The following is a 22,907-nucleotide window of genomic DNA, read 5'->3' on the forward strand; positions in this document are numbered from 1 at the left end:
TTCTAATTTTTAAATATTTAGTTTAGTAAAATTTATATACTGCCTAGATCAATTGAATTAGCATTATAAAATCTTCATTATCCAGAGAAACGGAGACAACAGAGGTTCTAAACTATTTGACCATCATCTTATGCAGTGCTCGATGAAACTATACACTAAACCAGATTTTCATATTTTTGAAATTTTTCCTAAATCCGTGGGTTAACCTCTTCTAAAAAATGAATTTTCGGTAATGTTTAATATACTGAAGTTTATACTCTTCACATTAGTTTAAAATTTTGAAACCACATTCTACATTTGAATTAATGTATTCTAAACTATCTTTCATGGTATAAAGGAATTATTTCCAATTTTTTAATATTTAGTTTTATTAAAATTTCATTACTGCCTAGATTAGTGGAATTACCATTATAAATTTCATTATCTAGAGAAACGGAGACAACAGAGGTTCTAAACTCCTTGACCTGATCTTATTTTATTGCTCGATGAAACTATACACTAAAACCAGATTTTTCTATTTTTGTTTTTTTTCCAAAATCCGTGGGTTAACCCCTTATAAAATAATGAGTTTTCGGTATATGCTCTATATACTGAAGTTTATACTCTTCACTTTATTTTAAATTTTCAAACCACATTCTACATTTGAATTAATGTATTCTAAACTATCTTTCATGGTATATAGAATCATTCTAATTTTTAATATTTAGTTTACTCAAATTTCATATACTGTCTAGATTAGTTGAATTAGCATTTTAAAAATCTTTATTATCTAGAGAAACGGGGACAACAGAGGTTCTAAATTCTTTGACCATCATCATATGTTAGTGCTCCATGAAACTATACACTAAAACCATATTTTTCATATTTTGAATTTTATCCAAAAGTCTGTGGGTTAAACCCTTCTAAAATAATGAGTTTTCAGTAAATGCTCTATATACTGAAGTTTAAACTCTACACTTTAGTTTAAAAATTTCAAATCACATTCTACATCTGAATTAATGTATTCTTAACTATATTTCATGGTATATAGGAATCTTTCTATTTTTTATTATTTGTTTACTAAAATTTCATTATACTGCATAGATTAGTGGAATTAGCATTATAAATCTGCATTATCTAGAGAAACGGAGACAATGGAGGTTCTAACTATTTGACCATCATCTTATGTCAGTGCTCGATGAAACTATACACTAAAACAGATTTTCATATTTTTGAAATTTTATCAAAATCCGTGGGTTAACTATATTTCAATTATTGAGTTTTCGGTAAATTCTCTATATACTGAAGTTTATACTCTTCACTTTAGTTTAAAATTTCAAACCACATTCTACATTTGAATTAATATATTCTAAACAATTATTCATGGTATATAGGAATCATTCCAATTTTTTAGTATATAGTTTACTAAAATTTTATATACTGCCTAGATCAATGAATTAGCATTATAAATCTTTCATTATCTAGAGAAACGGAGACTACATATGTTCTGAACTCTTTGACCATCATCTTATGTCACTGCTCGATGAAAATATTACACTAAAACCAGATTTTCATATTTTTGAAATTTTCCTAAATCCGTGGGTTAACCCTTCTAAAATAATGAGTTCCGGTAATGCTCTATGTACTGAAGTTTTACTCTTCACTTTATTTTAAAAATTTCAAACCACATTCTAAATTTGAATTAATGTATTATAAACTATCATTAATGGTATATAGGATCACTAATATTTAGTTTACTAAAATTTCATATACTGCCAAGATTAGTGGAATTAGCATTTTTAATTCTTCATTATCTAGAAACGGAGACAACAGAAGTTCTAAACTCCTTGACCATCATCTTATGTTATTGCTCGATGAACTATACACTAAAACCAGATTTTCATATTTTGTCTTTTTTCCAAAATCCGTGGGTTAACCCTTCTAAATAATGAGTTTTCGGTAAATGGTCTATATACTGAAGTTTGTACTATTCACTTTATTTTAAAATTTTCAAACCACATTTTAATTAATGTATTCTAAACATATTTCATGGTATATAGAAATCATTCTAATTTTTTAATATTTAGTTTACTCAAATTTCATATACTGTCTAGATTAGTTGAATTAGCATTTTAAATCTTCATTATCTAGAGAAAAGGGGACAACAAAGGTTCTAAATTATTTGACCATCATCTTATGTTAGTGCTCGATGAAACTATACACTAAAACCATATTTTCATATTTTGAATTTTATCCAAAAATCTGTGGGTTAACCCCTTCTAAAATAATGAGTTTTCAGTAAATGCTCTATATACTGAAGTTAAAACTCTACACTTTAGTTTAAAATTTTCCAACCACATTCTTACATCTGAATAATTATATCTAAACTATCTTTCATGGTATATAGGAATCTTCTAATTTTTTTATATTTAGTTTACTAAAATTTCATTCTGCCTAGATTAGTGGAATTAGCGTTATAAATCTGCATTATCTAGAGAAACGGAGACAATGGAGGTTCTAAAACTATTTGACCATTATCTTATGTCAGTGCTCAATGAAACTATACACTAAACCAGATTTTCATATTTTTGAAATTTTATCAAAATCCGTGGGTTAACCACTTCAAATTATTGAGTTTTAGGTAAATTTCAAAATTATTGAGTTTTCGGTAAATTCTCTCTATCTGAAGTTTATACTCTTCACTTTAGTTTAAAATTTTCAAACCACATTCTACATTTTGAATTAGTTTATTCTAAACTATCTTTCATGGTATATAGGATCATTCCAATTTTTTTAATATATAGTTTATTAAAATTTCATATACTCTAGATCAATGGAATTAGCATTATAAAATCTTCATTATCTAGAGAAACGGAGTCTACATATGTTCTGAACTCTTTGACCATCATCTTATGTCAGTGCTCGATGAAAATATACACTAAAAGCAGATTTTCATATTTTTGAAATTTTTCCAAAATCAGTGGGTTAACCACTTCTAAAAATGAGTTTTCGGTAAATGCACTATATACTGAAGTTTATACTTTCACTTTAGTTTAAAATATCAAACCACATTCTACTTTTGAATTAATGTATTCTAAACTATCTTTCATGGTATATAGGAATCATTCTAATTTTTTAATATATAGTTTAATAAAATTTCATATACTGCCTAGATCAATGGAATTAGCATTATAAAATCTTTGTTATCTAGAGAAACCGAGACTACATATGTTCTGAACTCTTTGAACATCATCTTATGTTAGTGCTCGATGAAATATACACTAAACCAGATTTTCATATTTTTGAAATTTTTCCAAAATCCGTGGGTTAACCACTTCTAAAATAATGAGTTTCGGTAAATGCTCTATATACTGAAGTTTATACTCTTCACTTTGTTTAAAATTTTAAAACACATTCTACATTTGAATTAATTTATTCTAAACTATCTTTCATGGTATGTATGCATTATTCTAATTTTTTAATATTTAGTTTACTAAAATTTCATATACTGCCTAGATTAGTGGAATTATCATTATAAAAAATCTTCATTATCTAGAGAAACGAAGACAACATAGGTTCTAAACTATTTGACTATCATCTTATATCAGTGCTCGATGAAAATATACACTAAAACCAGATTTTCATATTTTTGAAATTTTTCCTAAATCCGTGGGTTAACCCCTTCTAAAATAATGAGTTTTCGGTAAATGCTCTATATACTGAAGTTTATACTCTTCAATTTATTTTAAAATTTTCAAACCACATTCTTTATTTGAATTAATGTATTCTAAACTATCATTAATGGTATATAGGAATCACTAATATTTAGTTTACTAAAATTTCATATACTGCCAAGATTAGTGGAATTAGCATTTTTAAATCTTCATTATCTAGAGAAACGGAGACAACAGAGGTTCTAAACTCCTTGACCATCATCTTATGTTATTGCTCGATGAAACTATACATTAAAACCATATTTTCATATTTTTTTTTTTCCAAAATCCGTGGGTTAACCCCTTCTAAAATAACGAGTTTTCGGTAAATGCTCTCTATACTGAAGTTTATACTCTTCATTTTTGTTTAAAAAATTTAAACCACATTCAACATTTGAATTAATGTATTCTAAACTATTTTTCTTGGTATATACGAATCATTCTATTTTTTAATATTTAGTTTAGTAAATTTTCATATATTGTCTAGATCAATGGAATTAACATTATAAAATCTTCATTATCTACAGAAACGGAGACTATAAAGGTTATAAACTCTTTGACCATCATCTTATGTTAGTGCTCGATGAAACTATACACTAAAACAAGATTTTCATATTTTTGAATTTTTTCAAAATCCTTGGATTAACCCTTTTAAAAATATTGAGTTTTTGATAAATGCTTTATGTTCTGAAGTTTATATTCTTCATTTTAGTTTAAAATTCAGTCGGTCAAACGCTCAACTTTAGATGATACTGAAAACTTTTCACATGCTCTATATACTGAAGTTTATACTCTTCGCTCAATATATATGTAACGCCCCGACCGCCCACGGCTAATGGGCCACTCACGCCCGCTCTCTCGGCCCGTGGGCCCCATCCCATCCGACGGTCGGTCGTTAATTTTTCCCAAAGGCTCGAAATCATTGTTTACTGACCCTGCAATCACCACCCGACCTTTCCCGTACTTTGACCTCACTTACACGGTATCGCGAATCACTTCCCGATAGGTCACCCATCCTGTCACTACTCCAGCCCAAGCACGCTTAACTCTGGAGTTCTAACGGATGTGTGACGGAAAGGTAAGTCAACTTTGGTGACATAGGTAGCCAAATCAATTCTCTTAAGCCTTTTCACATATCACAACTCGAGATGTTACAATTCACCCCCTCTCAAAGAACGCAACGTCCTCGTTGCGCCCCACGACAGGTCTCAAGGCGCCTCTCAGGTCAGAACTGAGACGGCTAACCAGCTCTGATACCACTTGTAACACCCTGACCCGCCCACGGCTAATGGGCCACCCACGCCCGCTCTCTCGGCCCGTGGGCCCCATCCCATCCGACGGTCGGTCGTTAATTTTTCCCAAAGGCTCGAAATCATTGTTTACTGACCCTGCAATCACCACCCGACCTTTCCCCGTACTTTGACCTCACTTACACGGTATCGCGAATCACTTCCCGATAGGTCACCCATCCTTTCACTACTCCAGCCCAAGCACGCTTAACTCTGGAGTTCTAAACGGATGTGTGACGGAAAAGGTAAGTCAACTTTGGTGACATAGGTAGCCAAATCAATTCTCTTAAGCCTTTTCACATATCACAACTCGGGATGTTACAATATACGGGGTAGTGGGGATGAATGGAATAAAATCCAGTGAGCCAAACGCCCAACTTTAGATTATACCAATATAGAAGTTATCCTAATACATGTAAGCCCATGGGATAATATAATTCCAAAATAGTTTTTGTAAAACCTACAATAAGACGCAAATTCCGAGAAAGTCACTAACTTCAAGAAAGATGCCTTCCTTCGTGGCATATGCTCCTCTGCAACTTCCAAATTTTGTTTTACCAAAGTTAATCAAAGGACGAAATTTTTGAACGCGTCTCAATGGGTCAATTGATTATACTATTACCTTGACTATTGTGAAAACTAGAGAGTAATCATGTCATAAACTTTTGTTTAATCAAATTGAATTAAAGCGAGAACTATGCCGGGATAAGACTTTGTGGATTAGACGTGTGATCCTACTCAATAAAATAATAAATCATTTTAAAAATCTTAATAACGTAATTTACTTCCCAATCATAACGTAAAATGCACCAAGTAAAGTTTAGTACAATCGTTGATGGTTTTTCATGTGATGGTGATGGAGTTCTTGCTGTAAGCTATGATTACTTCAAAAAATAGTATTAAATTCTATGGAACGGTAATCTCTTTGACTCTATTATTATCAATAGAGCAATATCAAGTTGTCTCAGTGGCTCCTACTGGAGTATTAAAAAGAGAATGACAATCGTTCTCAATTCCGTCTGAAGCGTGGTGTTTTTAGATTAATACGAAGATTATCTCCCTTGAGATTCAACTATTCCAAAAGCAAATATGGAGTTTTAATATGAAAATCTTTAGTTATCCATACGCAAGATGTGTGTTAGTTTATTTTGGATCCCTACTGGTGTATCCATTTTCCACTTTTGTTTTGATAGTTCTCATTGTTTGAACTCTTTGCCTAGAAGGCTAATAATACAATCCAGCGTTAAAAAAAAAAAGTTTAGTACAAAAAAAATCACGGGATATTCTACGAATCGAGTACATTAACTGTAAAAATTTACGAGAATCCTCTATATATTAATTGAGGAGCATTTTTTAAGTTGTAACATTGAATTTAGTGCTGAGATTTCATCACCACAGCTATTTTCAGACATTCTATTAAATAAGACATAATTTACTAGAATAATAACAGAAATGCCACTGCAGACCATTCGTTAATATAACAGTAAGTTATAAGATATCTCGTGCAAAGGGCTGCGTTGGTTCCTTCACGTGATTTTCTGGGCCTTTTCCTATGGCCCACGTTTTCTAATTGTTTCAAGTGTGCTCACAAACTCTCAAGTTAGTATTTGACCTTTTTACAGTTGAGTGCTACAAATTTCATATCGTTCTAAAGTAGCAAAACCATATATTATTAATTGGTCCACTAAACAACCATAAAAAAAAAATTCACGGTACCAAAATTTCTATAGAATTTTAGCATGATGTTTACGTCCTTTTTAACTAGACCATTCATTTATAAAGTTCATATGGACAATTCTTTTATTAAGTTCATATGAACATAATAGTTGTTTTATTTTTTATGCTGAAATAAGAAAATATCCCTATATATTAATTTTGGAACATTACAACATATTTTCTTAGTCATGTGTCATTATAAGAATGATTTTCAGAAGTTTTAGAGAAATAGATTGGCCCATTTAAACATATATTAAACATATATTATATGTTTTATTAAATTAACTATCAAATTAATTAGTAGTGTATAAACTATATTCTCTATTCATTCTTTAGTAAAAGCTACAAAATTACCTAATATGATTAACATATACATCATAATTAATGATTATGAATAATAAATATTTGATAACAACTTTTATTATGCATACTTTTTGTTTAATTTTATATTATTAAAATAGATTAGACAATCACATTAAACATATAATAATAAAAAATTCTTATATGTTATATTTTGAATTCGTTAAAACGATTATAAATAGTAAAGGTTTCACACTGAAAATTTTGTGATCAATGGTAATGTTTTTTAGTTAAATCCGTCGTTTATCTTTAATGGGTCTTGAACAATTTTTTAATGATTAATTAAATGAGTCACGTACATAGTAGAATGTCTTTTGGTTAAAAATTTGTTACATATCCAAAATCAATATTAACCATCATCACTTTCATTTAAAATTTTGCTACAATAAGAATTATAGAGTTGGGTGAAAATTTCGAATCCAAAGAACCGAACCAAATCCAATCCGAAAAAGTAGTACAAAACTTTAAACAAATTGGTTAGATATCCGAACGGGTTTAAAATTTTGATGTCTAGAGAAACGGAACCGAACCTGATCCAAATCAAAATATTTCGGGTATCTGAGTATATTCGAACCAGATTTATACACTTAAGTATATTAATTATTTTTAACTTTAATATCTAAAAGAGTATACAAAATACATAAAATATTTTTAAATTATCCAAAATGCTTAGAAATACATAAAATAGTTATAAATACATATTTAAAATAGCTTAATACTTAAAATACCAAAAATACTTAAAATATCTATTGATTTTCTATCCAAATATTTAAGTTAAAACAACTTTTATGTTAAGTTTAAATATATTGACACACATTATTAAAAATTATATGATATATTATTTTTTATTTTTAGATTTCTGAGAAATTTAAAGTATGTGAACTGTATCTTTTTTTAATAAATGGATTATCTGAACCTGCAAAAATTTAAACTATATCCGTAAAGATCCAAACCAAACATAACCTAACTGAAAAATGGTACCTAAATGTCCATCCTTAATCAAATGTAAAAAAATTACTGATGATAAAATATGTATTGCTTATAATATATAAATAAAACATATTTTATAAACTTTCACCCAGAGCGCGGGTCATCATCTAGTTATATGGTAAAAGCCTCTATTTGATCTATTCGGTGGAATGTAAAATCACGGTTTAGAATTGGTTAATGTCGGTTTAATTAAGGATGCATGAAAAATAATCTGAGAAGAGGGAAAGAAGTCCATAAATAATCTGAGAATTGGTTAATGTCGGTTTCATGGTATATACGTTAGAATACATGTGTTGCCGTTTTATGTCCATTTTCCAAATAGGGTTTCTTCTTTTTTTTTTTTTGTTTAACCTGGGGGTATCCCAGGCCCAGAAGGCCCAGACTAATCCCCAAGGGGAAGGAATGCCCACGGATAGACGCCCCTCCCAGTTTTTCAAATGGGCCGAAAGCATGGCCCATATCCGTGTGGGTGACAAGAGCGTTGCAAGGTAGTTCCCTCCGGCGTGGATCGAACCCCCTACCTGGGTGCAGGCGGGGACCCGTCCTAACCATTGGGCTACAACGTCTTGTCAAATAGGGTTTCTTCTTGCGCTGATGCTTTCTTTAATTCAATTGGTTTCATCAGCTAGCTCATGTTTTTCTTTTAATGGCTGTTGTTGCTACAATTGCTTAGTTTCTGGATTCGCCAAAGAAGGATGAACTTGTCTTTTTATATGTTTTGATAATTAGTAAGTTTTTCTTGATATGCAATTAATATTTGCTCTTTTCTAGCATTCCTAATGTTTTAATAAATTTATAAATTCAGTTCAGGCACTTGGGATGAGACTTTTGAGATGGACTGAGAGACATGAATTCCCTGCAGGCACTTGATTGATATCTATTCTCACAGACCAAGTGTGAAAGTAAATGTTAACTTTTTAAGAATGAGATAGATTGGCATGATCAACTGGATTCGGTGGACAAGGGAACCGAGGCCCTGAATTAAAATTCCATTTTTTGGAACATACGTCAACCTTAGTTTTTTTTAAAGTTAAAAAAACTTGATTGGACAAAGAAAGTTTGTCAGTGTTATTACAGAGTTTTATCATAATAAACAGAACACACACACGCATAAAAACATATTCAAAGTCGAGACAAAACATAACATTCAACATCCAGAAAAGAGAAAAGAAGGAGGTGGCATTGCAAGACAAGTTAATAAATAACACGAGACAGCATTTGAGAGAGAGAGAGAGATTTCTAGTCCGTAGTCATGATCGTCTCCTGATTTCCCTCACATGGGATTGCTTTATCTTTCTCAGCCTTAGCTGCGTTATATCTCTCAACCATAGCCGAGATAGCTGAAAAAAACAAACAAAGATACGAATGAAGGAATGGTTTTACACTTTGTTTTCTCATAAAAAAAAAAAAAAGAAGAAGCTAACGTACTTGCACGAGATACGCCATCGCGGCGCGGCTTTTTTATTGGGCGGATATCATTAACTACAATAGTAAAGCCTCCCACAGAATCTCCGCTAAGTTGCAGAGCCTTGTCAATAGCATCTTGTCCACGGAGATTAACCAAAACACGCCCTTTCCTCAAAACAGCACAACTGGATCCAAAAAGCCTACGTACCATCACCCTGGTATCATCCTTAGTAAGGGAAGGATCAAATCCTGTAACAAACAACCTAAAATAGCAAGACATCATATTATTATGTTATCAATAGGAGGGATACAATTCTTCTTCATTAATAAAAAAAATAAGAAAAGGGAAATAAGAAAATCAATTTACGTGCGCTCTAGGTATTTGTCTTGTGCTTTGGTAGGAGCAAAGAAATGCTCAAGGTGATTGCTGTCAAAGGGGTAAACCGCAACTCGTAAAATACGTCCTCCCATGTCACTTCCATCAAACTTCAACGCCTTTTCTTCATCTTCTTCGTTTAGATAGATTAACGCGTATCTATTAAACAACAAAAAAAAACAAATTTTAGTATACAATAAGCAGAGCAGAGCGATCAAGCAAGCCGGAGGAGGAAAAAGTCACAAACCTGCAGAGAATAGTAAGACGATCGTCGTCAACTTGGGGAGCAGAAGCATGTATTAGCTTTATTTCACGTGATGCGAAGTGTTTTCTCAGGGCCTCTTCAACATCCTCCCTAGGAGAGGAGGTGTCGTATCCCTCAACCGACATCCTGCTAATTCTATATATATTGCAAAAGGATATTAATTAATTAATTATCCATCTAATTAGATATACAAATCTCAAAAAAAAAAAGAGCTAGGCGAACCTGCTGCTTTTTCGAATCGCTGCATCACTACCGTTCAATTCCAGACCTTCTACACCCTAAAGTAAATAAGATCTAATCAGCTACCAAGAAACAACTAATTCGAGAAACAGAAAGCGATGATAAGGATCGAGGAATAATTACTTTGATCACGGATTCGTCCATGGCCACTGCTGCGCTAGGTTTTGTTTTTCGAGAGGCGGGATTTTTGGTCTTTATAGAGAGGACTTTCTTTAATTGTTATTCTCGTTTTGGGCCGTAACCGTCGTACTCGTTGGGTCTTAAATTTGGTAGATTAGGCCCATTCACTAATAATCCTCTTCTGAAGCATAAACATTTCGTTTTATATTAAAACTAGTGTTATCTCCCGTGCTAAGCACGGGCCAGACATTATTATTATCTTATCCTTATAATTATCTATTACTATAAAACATGGTTTGTTCTCTCCAGGCGACACGTAAGCGTCCACGTCAGAAATTCAGCGTCCGTCGTCTCGACACGTGTCCACTTATTTGAAACTTTGCGTTTCATTAAATCAGGTTTGGGCTTTTGATTTTGCACGGTGTCTATGTTTGCCTTTGGAAAGCCCATCTGATAAACAATAAGTCATTATGTTCGAAACGCTACGTTTTCAATCGCAAGGGTTCTTTTCTTTTTTCACAATTTTTTTGTCACAAACAATCGTAAGGGTTCGATGGACCCGTTTCTTTCTCAGCCGTCGTCATATAGGATCAGACCCTAGGGTTTCGATTCAGTTGCTTTATCTTCTTCCTACCGATCTAGAAATTTAACAGTTACAGATTCATCTTCTTAAAGTCTTCCTTAAATCAATTCTCCACGATCTACATTCAATGCGAAATTCGATCTTGCAAAGCGGTGAAAGTTCGAGTATAAAAGGTGGGAATCCCTACTCTCGAAATCATCTTACCTTTTTATTGTTTTAGGTGTCAGTAGTTTAATCTATGTTCTGAAGTAGTTGTGATTCTTCTTAGGACATGTTTGTTCTTTTATAATGCATTTTGCTCTTTTCGTTGTTTCAGATATTAGACTCTTTAATATAAGAAGGTATATAAAGTTTGCGAACAGGTGGCTTTAGTGGACATGACTATCCTACCAAGGATGGTGGTGCGGTAAACACCAGTCTCATCTCAGACTCCGGCTTTCCGTTTTTTTAATAAGAGTAGTGCATGGAACGTCTGCTCCACTACCAAAGAATGTCTGTGTTAAAAATGGTTGCTGCTTTTAAAAAAGCTCCTGGCAAGGTAAACACAGCGCTGAGTAAAATTAGAATATCTCTTGAATGTTTCTGTGGTATAAAGTTTGTTGAAACAAATAACATATTTTGCAGAAAATACCTATCAAGCTTTGTCCGAGAAGGCCAGTAGATGCAACTGCAGAGAGCTGATAAATAATTATGTATCAATTTTGATTTCCTTTTACACCACATCTCTTTATAATAACATTCTTTTTGATGCTTCTAACGATTCTTTGGTTGGTTGGATGCAACTTTATTTTTAGCATTTTCTACTCATATTTCATGAAGGTAAAATTATAATTATAGCAGTGTAGGTAGTAAAATTCATTTTATACAAAACAAAACTATGTGTTGGCCAAAAAACGGCGTAAAGAGTAAAAATGTATAAAGAATATATGTATCAAATCCATTATATTTTGTTGTGTCTTTACCAAGTATTAAACTTACAATAAAATAATTAAAACAAGAAAAAGTAGATAAATTAATATCTATGAAAGCCATATGATAAAAATAATAATTAGAATATCCATGTGGCCAGTCGAACATGCAATATGCCACCAAAAAACATGTTACCATAGAAACCTTCGAACAAATTTTAAATCTTTTTTTCACTATTTTTAATACGAAAACTATACACTTCGAGGGCTTTTTATAACACACTTACGCAATCTAAACTTATTGTTTCATCTACTATGTATTTAATGTAATTATGTAAATCACTTAATTTTGGAATCTTTATAAAATATATTGGATTATTTAAAAATATATTATGCATTTTATAAACTAACTATCAAACTGATTAGTAGTTCTTTTAAAAAAAAACTGATTAGTAGTGTAATAAAAAGTTTTTATATTATTATTTTAGAAACCAGTTTCTTATGTGTCATATTCACATTAATTCTCACGTTTGTTGATTACACTGATATCTTTAATAAATTAAAAATATTATATTTAAATACTACTTCCTCTTTTTTTTATTTGATGTTTTAGTACTTACACAATTTAAGAAAAAAATACTTTCACTAAAATCATTTGATTACAGCAAAAAAAAATAAAAAAAAATTAATCATTACTATTCTAACTACATAAGACAAAAACTACACATTACTTTTTAATAGTCTAAGTATTACTTTAATAGTTTTGTCTCAAAAGTCTCAAAACATCATATAAACTGAAACAAAAAACATATTCTAAAACATCACATAAAAGAAACATAAGGAGTATTATTTAATTTTTTATTTTAGTTTCCTTTTAAAAAGTTTCTAAATAACATATATAATAAAAAGGAACATTATAAAGTTTTAAAAAAAAATTTAAAAACGAAAATATGTGTATATATAATATGAACTAGATTTTGACCCGCGCTTCGAAAGCGCGGGTATTATTTTTTACTTTTATGAAATATATTATTTGTTTGTAATTATTGAACATATTTATTTTAGTAAAATTTTCTTTATAATAAATTTGACACACATAGTGTCTCTGGTAAACTATGTGTTTCTCTGACTTTGTTTTATTCCCTCTCCAATCAACATATCGAAGCGCGGATATTATTTTCTACTTTTATGAAATATATTATTTGTTTGTAATTATTGAATGTATTTATCTTAGTAAAAATTTCTTTATAATAAATTTGACATATCGAGTGTCTCTGGTAAACTATGTATTTATCTGGCTTTATTTTATTCTTTCTTCAATCAACATATTTATTTGGCTTGTTGTTAAAATAAATGATTTTAGAACGCAACTGTTTACTTTGATATTTTGTTTAAACAATGTGACATATTTCTGTATTAATTGTGTTTAATTAAATATTTACATTGTAATTTAAATTTGTATACAAATCAACATATTTGTGTAGTTTGTTATTAAAAAAATGATTTGAATCCAAATGTAAGTACTCTTATAGTGATTTTTTCAGTTCATATAATTTTTTAAAATATATTTATTTCAACTGAACCAATTAATATTTTGTTAAATTGGCCCGTGAAATATATTTTTATACATCGATATTCAAAAGATCTGGTAACTAACGATACTCAAAAGATCTGGACCAAATCAGGTTATATGGTTATTTTTGTTACAAATATCCGAACCCGTTTTAGATACATTGGTTATTTAGATATTTTTAGGTTCCTATACATCAGAACCGAATTCATCCAGATCTAGAATGATCCAACTCAAAATCCACACATAAGTTTATAATATTCAAGCGGGACTTGGTTACCAAAAAAAAAAGATACCTGAAAAGAACAACATGTACCTAAATAGACAGATAATGTTCATGTCTAAATGATTATATAAATTAATAAAAAACTGTTTTATGTGTTTTGCTAAATTAAGTGAAATAGAAAGAGTTTTTTTATCAAGTAAAATAATTATATGGAGTGGAAAATTAAGTGACAATAAATGTAGGACATTTTAAGTATTTTGATTTAAGTTATTATTTTATTCACAAAACATATTTTTGAACTATGTTTTTGGGTACGTAATTTTCCACCGATTGTAACTAAAATAAAAATATTTTAGTAAAATAAAATAAACCAAATGTTTAATCATATGTAAAACCTAATTATTTAGCATTTTTGATTTTATAATTGGCACAAAGTTAATATTGATTAACTAATAAATAAAAATATGCACTATTATTATTATGGTAATATAATTAATGATGTAATTTATTATTAAGGTAATATAATTAATTAAAATGTTAAACTAAGTGAAATATGGAAACACAATTAATAGATACTACTATTCAAGTTTCCAAACACTCCATTTTTATAGCTATAACCAAACACACCAAATTTTTTTATTAATCTTATCCAAGTATCCAAACGCACCGAATTTGTACTTCACCTTTAATAAGATAGATTCATTAAAAAAGAAAGTTCACAAAATAGAATATTCCAAATTTACAAGTTCACAATTTTTTTAAATTGCTTATTCTAAAGAGATATTAACAACAATTAACAATAAACATTTTTGATCAAATAATTACAAAATATTTAAAATAACTTAACACTATATATTTTAACTAGAAAAATATATTATATTTTATCATTATTAAATTTTTTGCTCTCTTAATATTAAATATTCTTTTAAATTTTATGTTTTTATGTTTGAGGAACTTAATACAACTATAATCAATATAGCAAAAAATTCTTAATTATCATTTTTAAGTTTATTTAAAATAAATTTCAGTTTAATATTTAATAAATCTAAGACATAAAATTATTTAGAATTTATAAAATATTTTAATTATTGTAAATATTTATATTTGTTTATGAGGTTTGACAAATTTATTAGTTACTTATGTATGTGATTTTCTATTGATCATCGCTTTATTTTTAATTTTTTTATTAAAAAACCCACATAATTATAATAAAATAATTATACTTTAGTTTGAATTTGAAAGAATAAATGTAACTTAATATACTCACAACATGAGTGATTCGACTAATCCAACTAATATCTAAAATAATAGATTTAACTACAATAAAAATATATAATTTTATAATTATTTTAGATGGAACTTAATTTTATAATCATACATATTTCTTGCAAATGAAAAAACAGAACAAAAACCACAAAATCATACAAAAAGTAATAATCTAGATCACAAAAATAAAATATATCTCGCCCGTAGGGCGGGCTGACCCTAGTAACATATATATTACAAACTGATGTTATATAGTTAAATTTCCTTTTTGATGTTTATAACTTCTAGCTAACAGCTCAATATGGATTCAAAATGCATGTAAAATGCTGATCGCTATAGCACAAGTCCAATTAACTTTACTTTCATAGATAATCAACGTGTATTTAGCTCTTCTCTTATATATATATATATATATTTTTTATTTTTTTTGTTTGTTTCCTCATTTTGCATATTTGTTTTTTATTTTCAATGCTATATATATTCAAAAGTTTTTGTTTCTGAGAAAATGTAGAAAAACGTATGTATGAAAGACTAACCTGAAGTTAGATCTTGATCTAGAAGTAGTCATGAGTCCTTCTCACTTTTTGTACCACATGAGTTTCTTAAGTCCCATTTTCTATCTTCTTGTTATCACCACATTTTCTTTTTCTTGTGGTGCTTCTGAAGTTGAATTGGGACTTGTAAATGTGATTTACGGTAAGCTTCTTACTTCCCTTCCTTGAATTACCACGACCACAATAAATAATCATGTATCAGCAAATTGAAAACTAAATTAGTCCACTTTAAGAACAGAATTGACCTAATTTATTAGGTTTACCGGAAATATGTAGATTTTTTATACCCCCAAAAAATGTGTTTAGATTTTTTAACACCCAAAAAATTATGTAGATTTAGCCAATATCTAAAAAAACAAAAAAAAAAATATAAATAGGATTTATGATCTGAGGAGAATAAGTTTTTTTAAAAGGAAAATAAGGTTTATAAAAAGGAAACATGAAGGAAATTATGATTTCAGTCATAAAAGAGTCAGAGAGTTATTAGCAAACAAACTGATAAGCATTCGTTGGTGCTTTTCTTCAATCTCTAGTTGGTTCTTCTGGTTTGGTCTTGACTAAACAGTTTGTTTGCATTAAATTCCATAATGGGTGCACGTAAGATTGATTTGTGGGGCTAAAAAAGCTCTACAAAATGAACTCTAATTATAAACAGATAAAAAGTTAAGAAAATACCTGAAATCGATCATCAATCCTCGTTTTTCTTCTCGTACCCCGTCGTCAAGTGAAACAGAGCCAACCATACATAAGAAAAAATTTCATCGCAACTCCAAAATCATTAAAAGTTTCTGACGATAAAATAGAAATGCAAAATAATTCACTATTCATTTACCAAGTAAAAAATAGATTCAGTCTTGTCATTCCAAAAGATTCTTCTATATCAATTCCCCAGTCTCTGTTCTACAGTCTCATGTTTTAATATTGATGGAGTGGTTTTTGATGGTTATTTCTTAAAAGGGCCAAGAAAGTAATACATAAAGATCGTGGCCTGGTTCGTGGAAGTATTAACCACTTATCAGTTTGCTAATTAGTATAAATTTTTCTTTTAAAATATTTTCCACATGTCAATTGTTATTTAATTGTTTTTAATTTTCTTTTCCGCACAGCAGTTTTTGTTTGGACATGCAACTTGTGCTTTAGTATATAAAGATTTTACTTTAAAAAATCAACATCAAATATACTCTTTAAGTTTTGTTTTATAAATACATGTCAATAATAATTACCAGTTAAAATTGAATTAATAAATAAGACTTAATAAATTTTAGATATTTTAATTACAAATTATAAAAGTTTGATATATTTCACACAAAATATTATTTATATAATAAATAAAGTTTTGTAAAATAATAGTAATATTATAAGAAAATAAAGTTATGTCCCGCAGAAGAAAACGATCAGACAACTATTGTCCGCTTCTTATCTCTGAAAAAGAAAAAAACATGACACAGAGAGTCTGAAGATCAAAGCAAAAGCCTTTCGTAGTCGTAATCGAAACGCCAAATCATTACCGTTCAACTGAAAATCCAACAGCTCTCTCTCTCTCTCTCTCTCTCTCTCTCTCTCTCTCTCTCCTCTCTCGTACGCTATCTTATTTCTCTTTTTATACTTCAACTACTCTTTCTCCAAAATCTTCTTGTGTCTTTTTCATTTCTAGGAAACTTTTTTGCAGATTACAATGGAGAACGGTGCTGGATTTGCAGGAGACAATATGAAAAAGAAGAAGCCTGTTGGTGATGGTTTTGTCGGCGGGTTTTTCCCTGTCTCTACCACCAAGATCGCGTGGAAATCAAGGAAAAGATCAGGTTCTTCCATCTCTCTCTCTCTGTTTCTTGTTTTCTCTGTCCTTTCATTTTCTTTCATATTTAGCTCTCTCTCTCTCTCTATGTGAACTGTTTCATCAAAAGTCTCTTTTGTTCAGAGAAGTATCTTCGATTAGTAGTCTTCAGCTTTGAATATGAACACAGGCTTTATGGAAGCTCCAAAGGAATTAACAACTTTGTTTTTGCAGCATCTGCGAACTCAGACAAAGCACTGGAGGCTGCTGCTATGGAGGTCACACCAGAGAAGGATGAGTCAACAACAACAACAACAAAAATGGAAACCACAACTCCACCTGTTCTGTCCGAGAAAAGAAAAGCTCTGTTTGAGCCACTTGAACCTATTACTACAAACTTGAACGGAAAGCGACCAACTGATGCTGATTCGCTCTTGCCGCCCCCAGATTTCGAGTCTGCAAACTACCCGAAAGGCTGGTTGATCGGTAAGAAGAGGAAGCTGGTGAATGTTGATGTGGTTGAGAGCATGCGTAGAATCGCTGTCCAAGAAATGAACAGAAAGGTAAACCATTCTGATTGTGTGTTTCTTTGTTGGAAAGTTTTGTTTGATTTAAAAGAGGATTGTGGGGACAGGATCGAGAGATAGATGGGTTAAACGAGCAGCTAGAAGAGGACTCGCGTTGCTTAGAGCATCTGCAACTTCAGCTGCTACAAGAGAGAAGCAAGAGAACAGAGATTGAAAGAGAGAACACAATGTTGAAAGAGCAAGTCGATATGCTTGTCAACATGATACACCAAGATGAAGACGAAGAAGTACCAGAAGAACCCTAGCTCTAGCATGGTGTCATATATAAAGTACGTCTACCTATAATATTAGCTCTGTTTTGTTTGTTTTATTCATTTGTCCATAAGACGTAAGGAAAGGAAGAAGCTTTACTACCAATCTATTTTATCTGGTTTAAGCTACTGTTGTTTCCTCCTGTTAGAACAAATCAACATTATATATATTCCAAGTCAAGTTCTCTACAAGATCTGAACCTGGCGTGTGTGTGTGTATATGTGTGTATCTAAACTTGCTTCAGCAGGAGACAGAGGCCAAAAAAAAAAAAAGAATAACAAATGTAGATAAATATGGTTTTGTGGTGTATATAAACTGATGTGGTGTTAAAAAGTGTAATCCTTGTGTCCTATGAATAAATGAAATCTACGGACCACGAATTTTCGAGTGTCCATCAGTATTAGCTTTTGCAAAACAAACCTGCACCAACACGAAAGAGATTTGCTTCAGATTTATTTACATGTTCCATCCCACCCACAGCTTCTTTTTTTATTTCTGAATTTATTTGATAACAACTATAACACAGATACTGTAGTTAATAAAAGACACCACAAAGAAAGCTCAAGTTGTGTAACCAAACTTTTGTTTTATTATTCTCACAGATCCATTCATTATTCAGTCATGGTCATGGTTTTATTATTCTTTGGTAAATGACTTACTACAAATACAGATACTGTCAAAGCCAGTAAAAAAATTATCATTCTTCTTTCTGATGGAAAACACGGAGTTGACTAAGATTACCATTGAGGGTCGCGTGATATATCCTTTTGTCTCCAAGTCCCAAATCCGACAGTATCATGTTACCCTGCAAAGCAACAAGAGTAATGCAGAGACAAGAGTTGGTAAAACGATAACAACACACAAGCCAAAATGCATTAGACATGTCTCTAGAAGCAAATACCTCGCTGGCCATTAGTCTCCGGACATTGCTAGCATAGAGTTTGGGATTATCCTTCTCTTCTTGTGACGGGTAGTATACAGGTAACCGTATCACCTCCAAGTGGTTTACAAATTGACAGAGAAGGAAGAGCACGTGACGTGCCTGGATAAACAAGAAACAATGTTTTTTTTTTTTTTCAAAGCCAAAACTTCTGAGAGAACGGCAGGCGAGTTTGTTAAAAATAAATAAAAAAAAAGAAACACTCACACCGGATATTGTATCCCATGCCACACTGAAACGCTCGTAGGGGTATTTTAAAATAACAGGAAGAACAGGAGTTCCTGCCAAAAATGCACCTGTCTTGAATGTCAGCAAGTAGTCTCCGTTGGTGGTTGTTCCTTCTGCAGCGAGACCAAACCACAGTTTTCTTTTTTTTAAGGATAAGTGATGGATTGGTTTGATAAATCAGTGTATGAAGGGAGAGTAAAACTGAACCTGGAAAAAGCATAATAGTTGGAGCAGATTTATTCCTATGAGCTTCTCGAACTCTTTCATTTACTGTGCCTGTAAAAGATAATTTAAACAGCGGTTAGATACATAGGTTGATAACACAGGGTACTGAACAAGCATACACTAGTTACTGACACTATGCTGAGAAAGGTTAAGAGATATTATTCTTCTAAAAAAAAACACATACCAGATACACCCTTGAAATCAGGTGATTTTGCTTCTCGCTGAACATAGACGCAACCAAGACATTTGCTGCCAGAAAAGAAAAAGATAGTAGTATAACCAAGTTTGAGATGATGCATACACACAAATAAAAGAAACTAGGGCATTTGATATGTTGATGAGCTACAAATAATGTATTCATAACTAACCTGATGAGGCCAACAAGAGGAAGTTTGCCCACTGATCTCTTCATAAGCAAAAAAAATAAATGCAAATGTCATTGCCAGAAAAAAAAAAGATAATTAAAAATGTGAACTTCGGAAAGTAACTTAACAGAAGCAGTACTATATATAGCAAGATTCTACCAACTAACCTTGGCAACAAAGCTTGGGAAAGAAGCAGACATATGATACAAAATGTCAAGGTAGGAAACGTGATTAGACACAATCACTCCAGGTCTTTCAGGTTCCTCCTTATCATCTTCCTGTAAAATCCATAGCAAATGGCATAACAAATTAAGAGAACGAAAAAAACAAACGCCAAACCATCAGTGAGAACAAAACCATGAATCAATATCAGCAAAAAAAAAAAAAAAAAAAGAGGTCCCCAGATACTAATAAAGTGTACAACAACCAAAACCCCTCCTTTGAGCCAACATTGTCAGTACAAGTCTAGAATCCTAACCAATAAATGTCTCTTCTTACATTACAACAAAGTCTGACACTTTAAGGTTCCTCACACACTTATAAGGTTAAAAAACGTAGCTTTATACCTCAGAAGAAGAAGTGGTTTCAGGATCCGGACAGCTCTCAGGAATCCAATAAAACCCAAAAACGAAAAGCAAAACTCTAGAGAGAAACCTCCCACTCCCCACGATCACAGTCCGTCTCCATCCACCCATATGAGCATAATCTTCCTGAACAACCCCTCCGCCTTCTTCCTCTTCCTCCTCTGCTCCACGGTACGGAGACGAGAACAGAGTAAACACCCTACACACCAAGTAATACAGAACCAGTATGCTCATCGCCAGAACAAACCGAACAGGAACGAGCGTCACCATCGCCACCGCCAGCTTGACTTTCTCCGCCGCCGGAAAGGGACCCAAACCCATCGTCCCGTACAAATCCGTCCTCGCGTAAGGCGCGAACTTTTTGTCGAGCTCTTCAATGGCGGCGGTTACATCGGATTCTGATTTGAGCAAGGGGCGTTCCTCTTTGCTCGACGGTGGATTCGAATTCATATCCTTTAGCTCCGATTCCATTATTACCTAAAAATCTAGTCTTTTTATGGTTTCGAGTATCGGAAAGAGTGGAGGGTTCTTGTCTGATTGCGGATCTATCATTCGTAATCCGTCTCTCGTTGTCTCTCTTTCTAGATTTCCCCGTGAAAGGTTTCAGCTTTTTCGCGCACACGTAGATTCGATTCGCCGTTACAAAGGTAAAAACATGAAACCAAAAGCGTAAGGGTCTGATTCAGTGAGACGAGGTGCATGGTAATGTAAATTACGCTCACTGATATTAACCGTTAGATGGAGAACAACAAACGGACCAGGTTCGTTAGTTAATTAATTCCAAGTTTGTTGAGGAAAACAAACTTGATAATTACTGTGTTTTTTTTTGTTAAATAAAGCAAATGACTTGGTTGGATTAATCAGATGTCTTATCGAAAGTCAAAATGTTAAGCTGGATCCAACCTGAGATTGATTTAATTTTTCTTTTGCTTACTTTTTACTAATTACTATTCATTATTCAGTATTTTACACTTCAGTGGCAAACACAGAGCAAACGGGAATCATGTATCAGCGTGCCCTACTTAGAAAGTTGCTGTAGAATAAAACCGTGCGCGATCACAAGGCATGTCTTCTTTCAATTCAGAAGCAGGATTAATCATTTTGCTTTTTGTTTTGTTTTAGTCGAATAAATAGATTAGACATCAGCAATCAAGTTGTTTGATTATAGTATAGAAGTTTGCAGTGTCCAAGACACACTCATAGCTATTCAACCTCCATCAATAGTTTAGTTACTATCACGACAATTAGATTCCCTTTCACTGCGAGGTTGAGTGGTCTTTTCTTCTGTTTTTTTTTTAATTTGTTTAGTACCAATCAGAAGCGTTTGTTACGATGAAAACAACGCATGCTTTCATTGTCATTTCATTTGCCAATGACCTTAGACCTTAGTTAGTGTTTATAGTAGTTTCATTATCGAATAAATAATGTTATCAGGGTATAGAAGGTTCAAGAATGATTTTAATAATTTAGAGCCCTTTTCTTTTTAGAATCTATTTATATGTAATTTAAAAAAAAAAAAAACTGAAGGCTTGAGATTAGTGTTTCATCCGTCTTGGTCCATGACCGATCCTGAATGTTACATGACCGACTTATTAACGTGAACAAAGGGTGTCGTGTGACCAGGGCCGTCTTTTTGCACGTGCAAGTGGAGCGGTCGAACAGGGTCCAAAATTTTAGAGGGTCCATAATTTTTCTTGTTTTAATAATACTTATAAATATAATATCATATTATTTATAAAAAAAACCTATAGCTATATTTAATTTTAATTTTCGTATTTACTAAGCAATAAATATACATATAATTAAAAATTCGATTTTGTTAACATAACTAACAAAAATGCATTAAGTTAGGAGTTAACTAGCATTTATATCAATTATATATTTTGGAAAGTAAAAAATAGCTGTTGGTGATATCCGATGTAAGTTTAGAAAGTTAGTATTTTAATTTGATTTTGTTTAGGAAATTACTATTAATTAGTGATTATGAATAGGAGAGAAATATATAACCACAATCTAGTGAGGAATTATTTAGGATTGATTACTTTTTATGCATAGTTGATCAAGCAATTACTTCACTTACTAAAAGGTTTGAACAATATCAGGAGTATGAAAAGGTTTTTGGTTTTTTATTTAACCCCGAAAAATGGTTTTCTTTAGATGATATGACTTTAAATAATTATTGTAGTAGTTTTGCAAATGCTTTTAGAAAAGGTGAGAATTTTGACGTTAGTGGAGATGATTTGTTTATGGAATTAAAATTACTTAGAGAAGTTATGCCAAAAGAGATAATATATCCTATTGACATTTTGAATTATTTGCTGCGTGCTAATTCTTTTCCAAGTGCTATTATTGCCTATAGAATTTTACTAACTATTCCTGTAACTGTTGCA

At 31.5% G+C, this 22,907-nt stretch overlaps 3 protein-coding genes and 1 long non-coding RNA gene across 5 annotated transcripts; 2 read left to right on the top strand and 2 right to left on the bottom strand.

The window, feature by feature from the left end:
- Positions 1–9,091: 9,091 nt before the first annotated feature.
- LOC108825700 (uncharacterized) lies at positions 9,092–10,537 on the bottom strand. The gene is made up of 6 exons (XM_018599039.2): positions 10,459–10,537; positions 10,318–10,373; positions 10,078–10,230; positions 9,822–9,989; positions 9,476–9,717; positions 9,092–9,387 (listed from the first exon to the last, which is right to left on the bottom strand). Exons 1-6 carry the CDS (start codon positions 10,477–10,479, stop codon positions 9,287–9,289), a joined length of 741 nt encoding a protein of 246 aa, XP_018454541.2. The 5' UTR covers positions 10,480–10,537; the 3' UTR covers positions 9,092–9,286.
- A 420-nt stretch (positions 10,538–10,957) lies between these two features.
- On the top strand, positions 10,958–11,834 carry LOC108826786 (uncharacterized). Its single transcript, XR_001945537.2, has 3 exons — positions 10,958–11,211; positions 11,355–11,576; positions 11,663–11,834. It is a non-coding gene; the product is annotated as an uncharacterized LOC108826786 (long non-coding RNA).
- Positions 11,835–16,963: 5,129 nt separating this feature from the next.
- LOC108828568 (protein HEADING DATE REPRESSOR 1) lies at positions 16,964–18,280 on the top strand. The gene is made up of 4 exons (XM_056994630.1): positions 16,964–17,140; positions 17,232–17,364; positions 17,571–17,899; positions 17,971–18,280. The coding sequence occupies exons 2-4, from the start codon at positions 17,238–17,240 to the stop codon at positions 18,166–18,168; spliced, it is 654 nt and encodes a 217-aa protein (XP_056850610.1). The 5' UTR covers positions 16,964–17,140; positions 17,232–17,237; the 3' UTR covers positions 18,169–18,280.
- Positions 18,281–18,319: 39 nt separating this feature from the next.
- LOC108828567 (lysophospholipid acyltransferase LPEAT1) lies at positions 18,320–21,155 on the bottom strand. Of its 2 annotated transcripts, XM_018602301.2 has the most exons (9): positions 20,500–21,155; positions 20,101–20,211; positions 19,937–19,974; positions 19,753–19,817; positions 19,551–19,619; positions 19,323–19,456; positions 19,077–19,217; positions 18,917–18,980; positions 18,320–18,595 (listed from the first exon to the last, which is right to left on the bottom strand). In XM_018602301.2, the coding sequence occupies exons 1-9, from the start codon at positions 20,986–20,988 to the stop codon at positions 18,576–18,578; spliced, it is 1,131 nt and encodes a 376-aa protein (XP_018457803.2). In that variant the 5' UTR covers positions 20,989–21,155; the 3' UTR covers positions 18,320–18,575. The 2 variants fall into 2 exon arrangements, with proteins under 2 accessions (XP_018457803.2, XP_018457802.2); XM_018602300.2 differs by lacking the exon at positions 18,320–18,595 and having other exon boundaries at positions 18,742–18,980.
- Between the last annotated feature and the right edge of the window lie 1,752 nt (positions 21,156–22,907).

Source organism: Raphanus sativus, chromosome 9, assembly GCF_000801105.2.
Source record: "Raphanus sativus cultivar WK10039 chromosome 9, ASM80110v3, whole genome shotgun sequence".
Taxonomy (NCBI): Eukaryota; Viridiplantae; Streptophyta; class Magnoliopsida; order Brassicales; family Brassicaceae; genus Raphanus; species Raphanus sativus.

Bases quoted from the DNA above. Each gene is read 5' to 3' on its own strand.
- LOC108828568 (XM_056994630.1), top strand. From the start codon at position 17,238: ATGGAGAACGGTGCTGGATTTGCAGGAGACAATATGAAAAAGAAGAAG. The intron at 17,365-17,570 runs GTTCTTCCATCT...TTGTTTTTGCAG, and splicing joins GAAATCAAGGAAAAGATCAG to CATCTGCGAACTCAGACAAA. The intron at 17,900-17,970 runs GTAAACCATTCT...TTGTGGGGACAG, and splicing joins TCCAAGAAATGAACAGAAAG to GATCGAGAGATAGATGGGTT.
- LOC108828567 (XM_018602300.2), bottom strand. From the start codon at position 20,988: ATGGAATCGGAGCTAAAGGATATGAATTCGAATCCACCGTCGAGCAAA. The intron at 19,620-19,752 runs GTATGTGTTTTT...TATCTTTTACAG, and splicing joins TGATTTCAAGGGTGTATCTG to GCACAGTAAATGAAAGAGTT. The intron at 18,981-19,076 runs GTATTTGCTTCT...GTTGCTTTGCAG, and splicing joins GGAGACTAATGGCCAGCGAG to GGTAACATGATACTGTCGGA.
- LOC108825700 (XM_018599039.2), bottom strand. From the start codon at position 10,479: ATGGACGAATCCGTGATCAAA. The intron at 10,231-10,317 runs GTTCGCCTAGCT...CAATATATATAG, and splicing joins GCGATTCGAAAAAGCAGCAG to AATTAGCAGGATGTCGGTTG. The intron at 9,388-9,475 runs GTACGTTAGCTT...TGTTTTTTTCAG, and splicing joins CGATGGCGTATCTCGTGCAA to CTATCTCGGCTATGGTTGAG.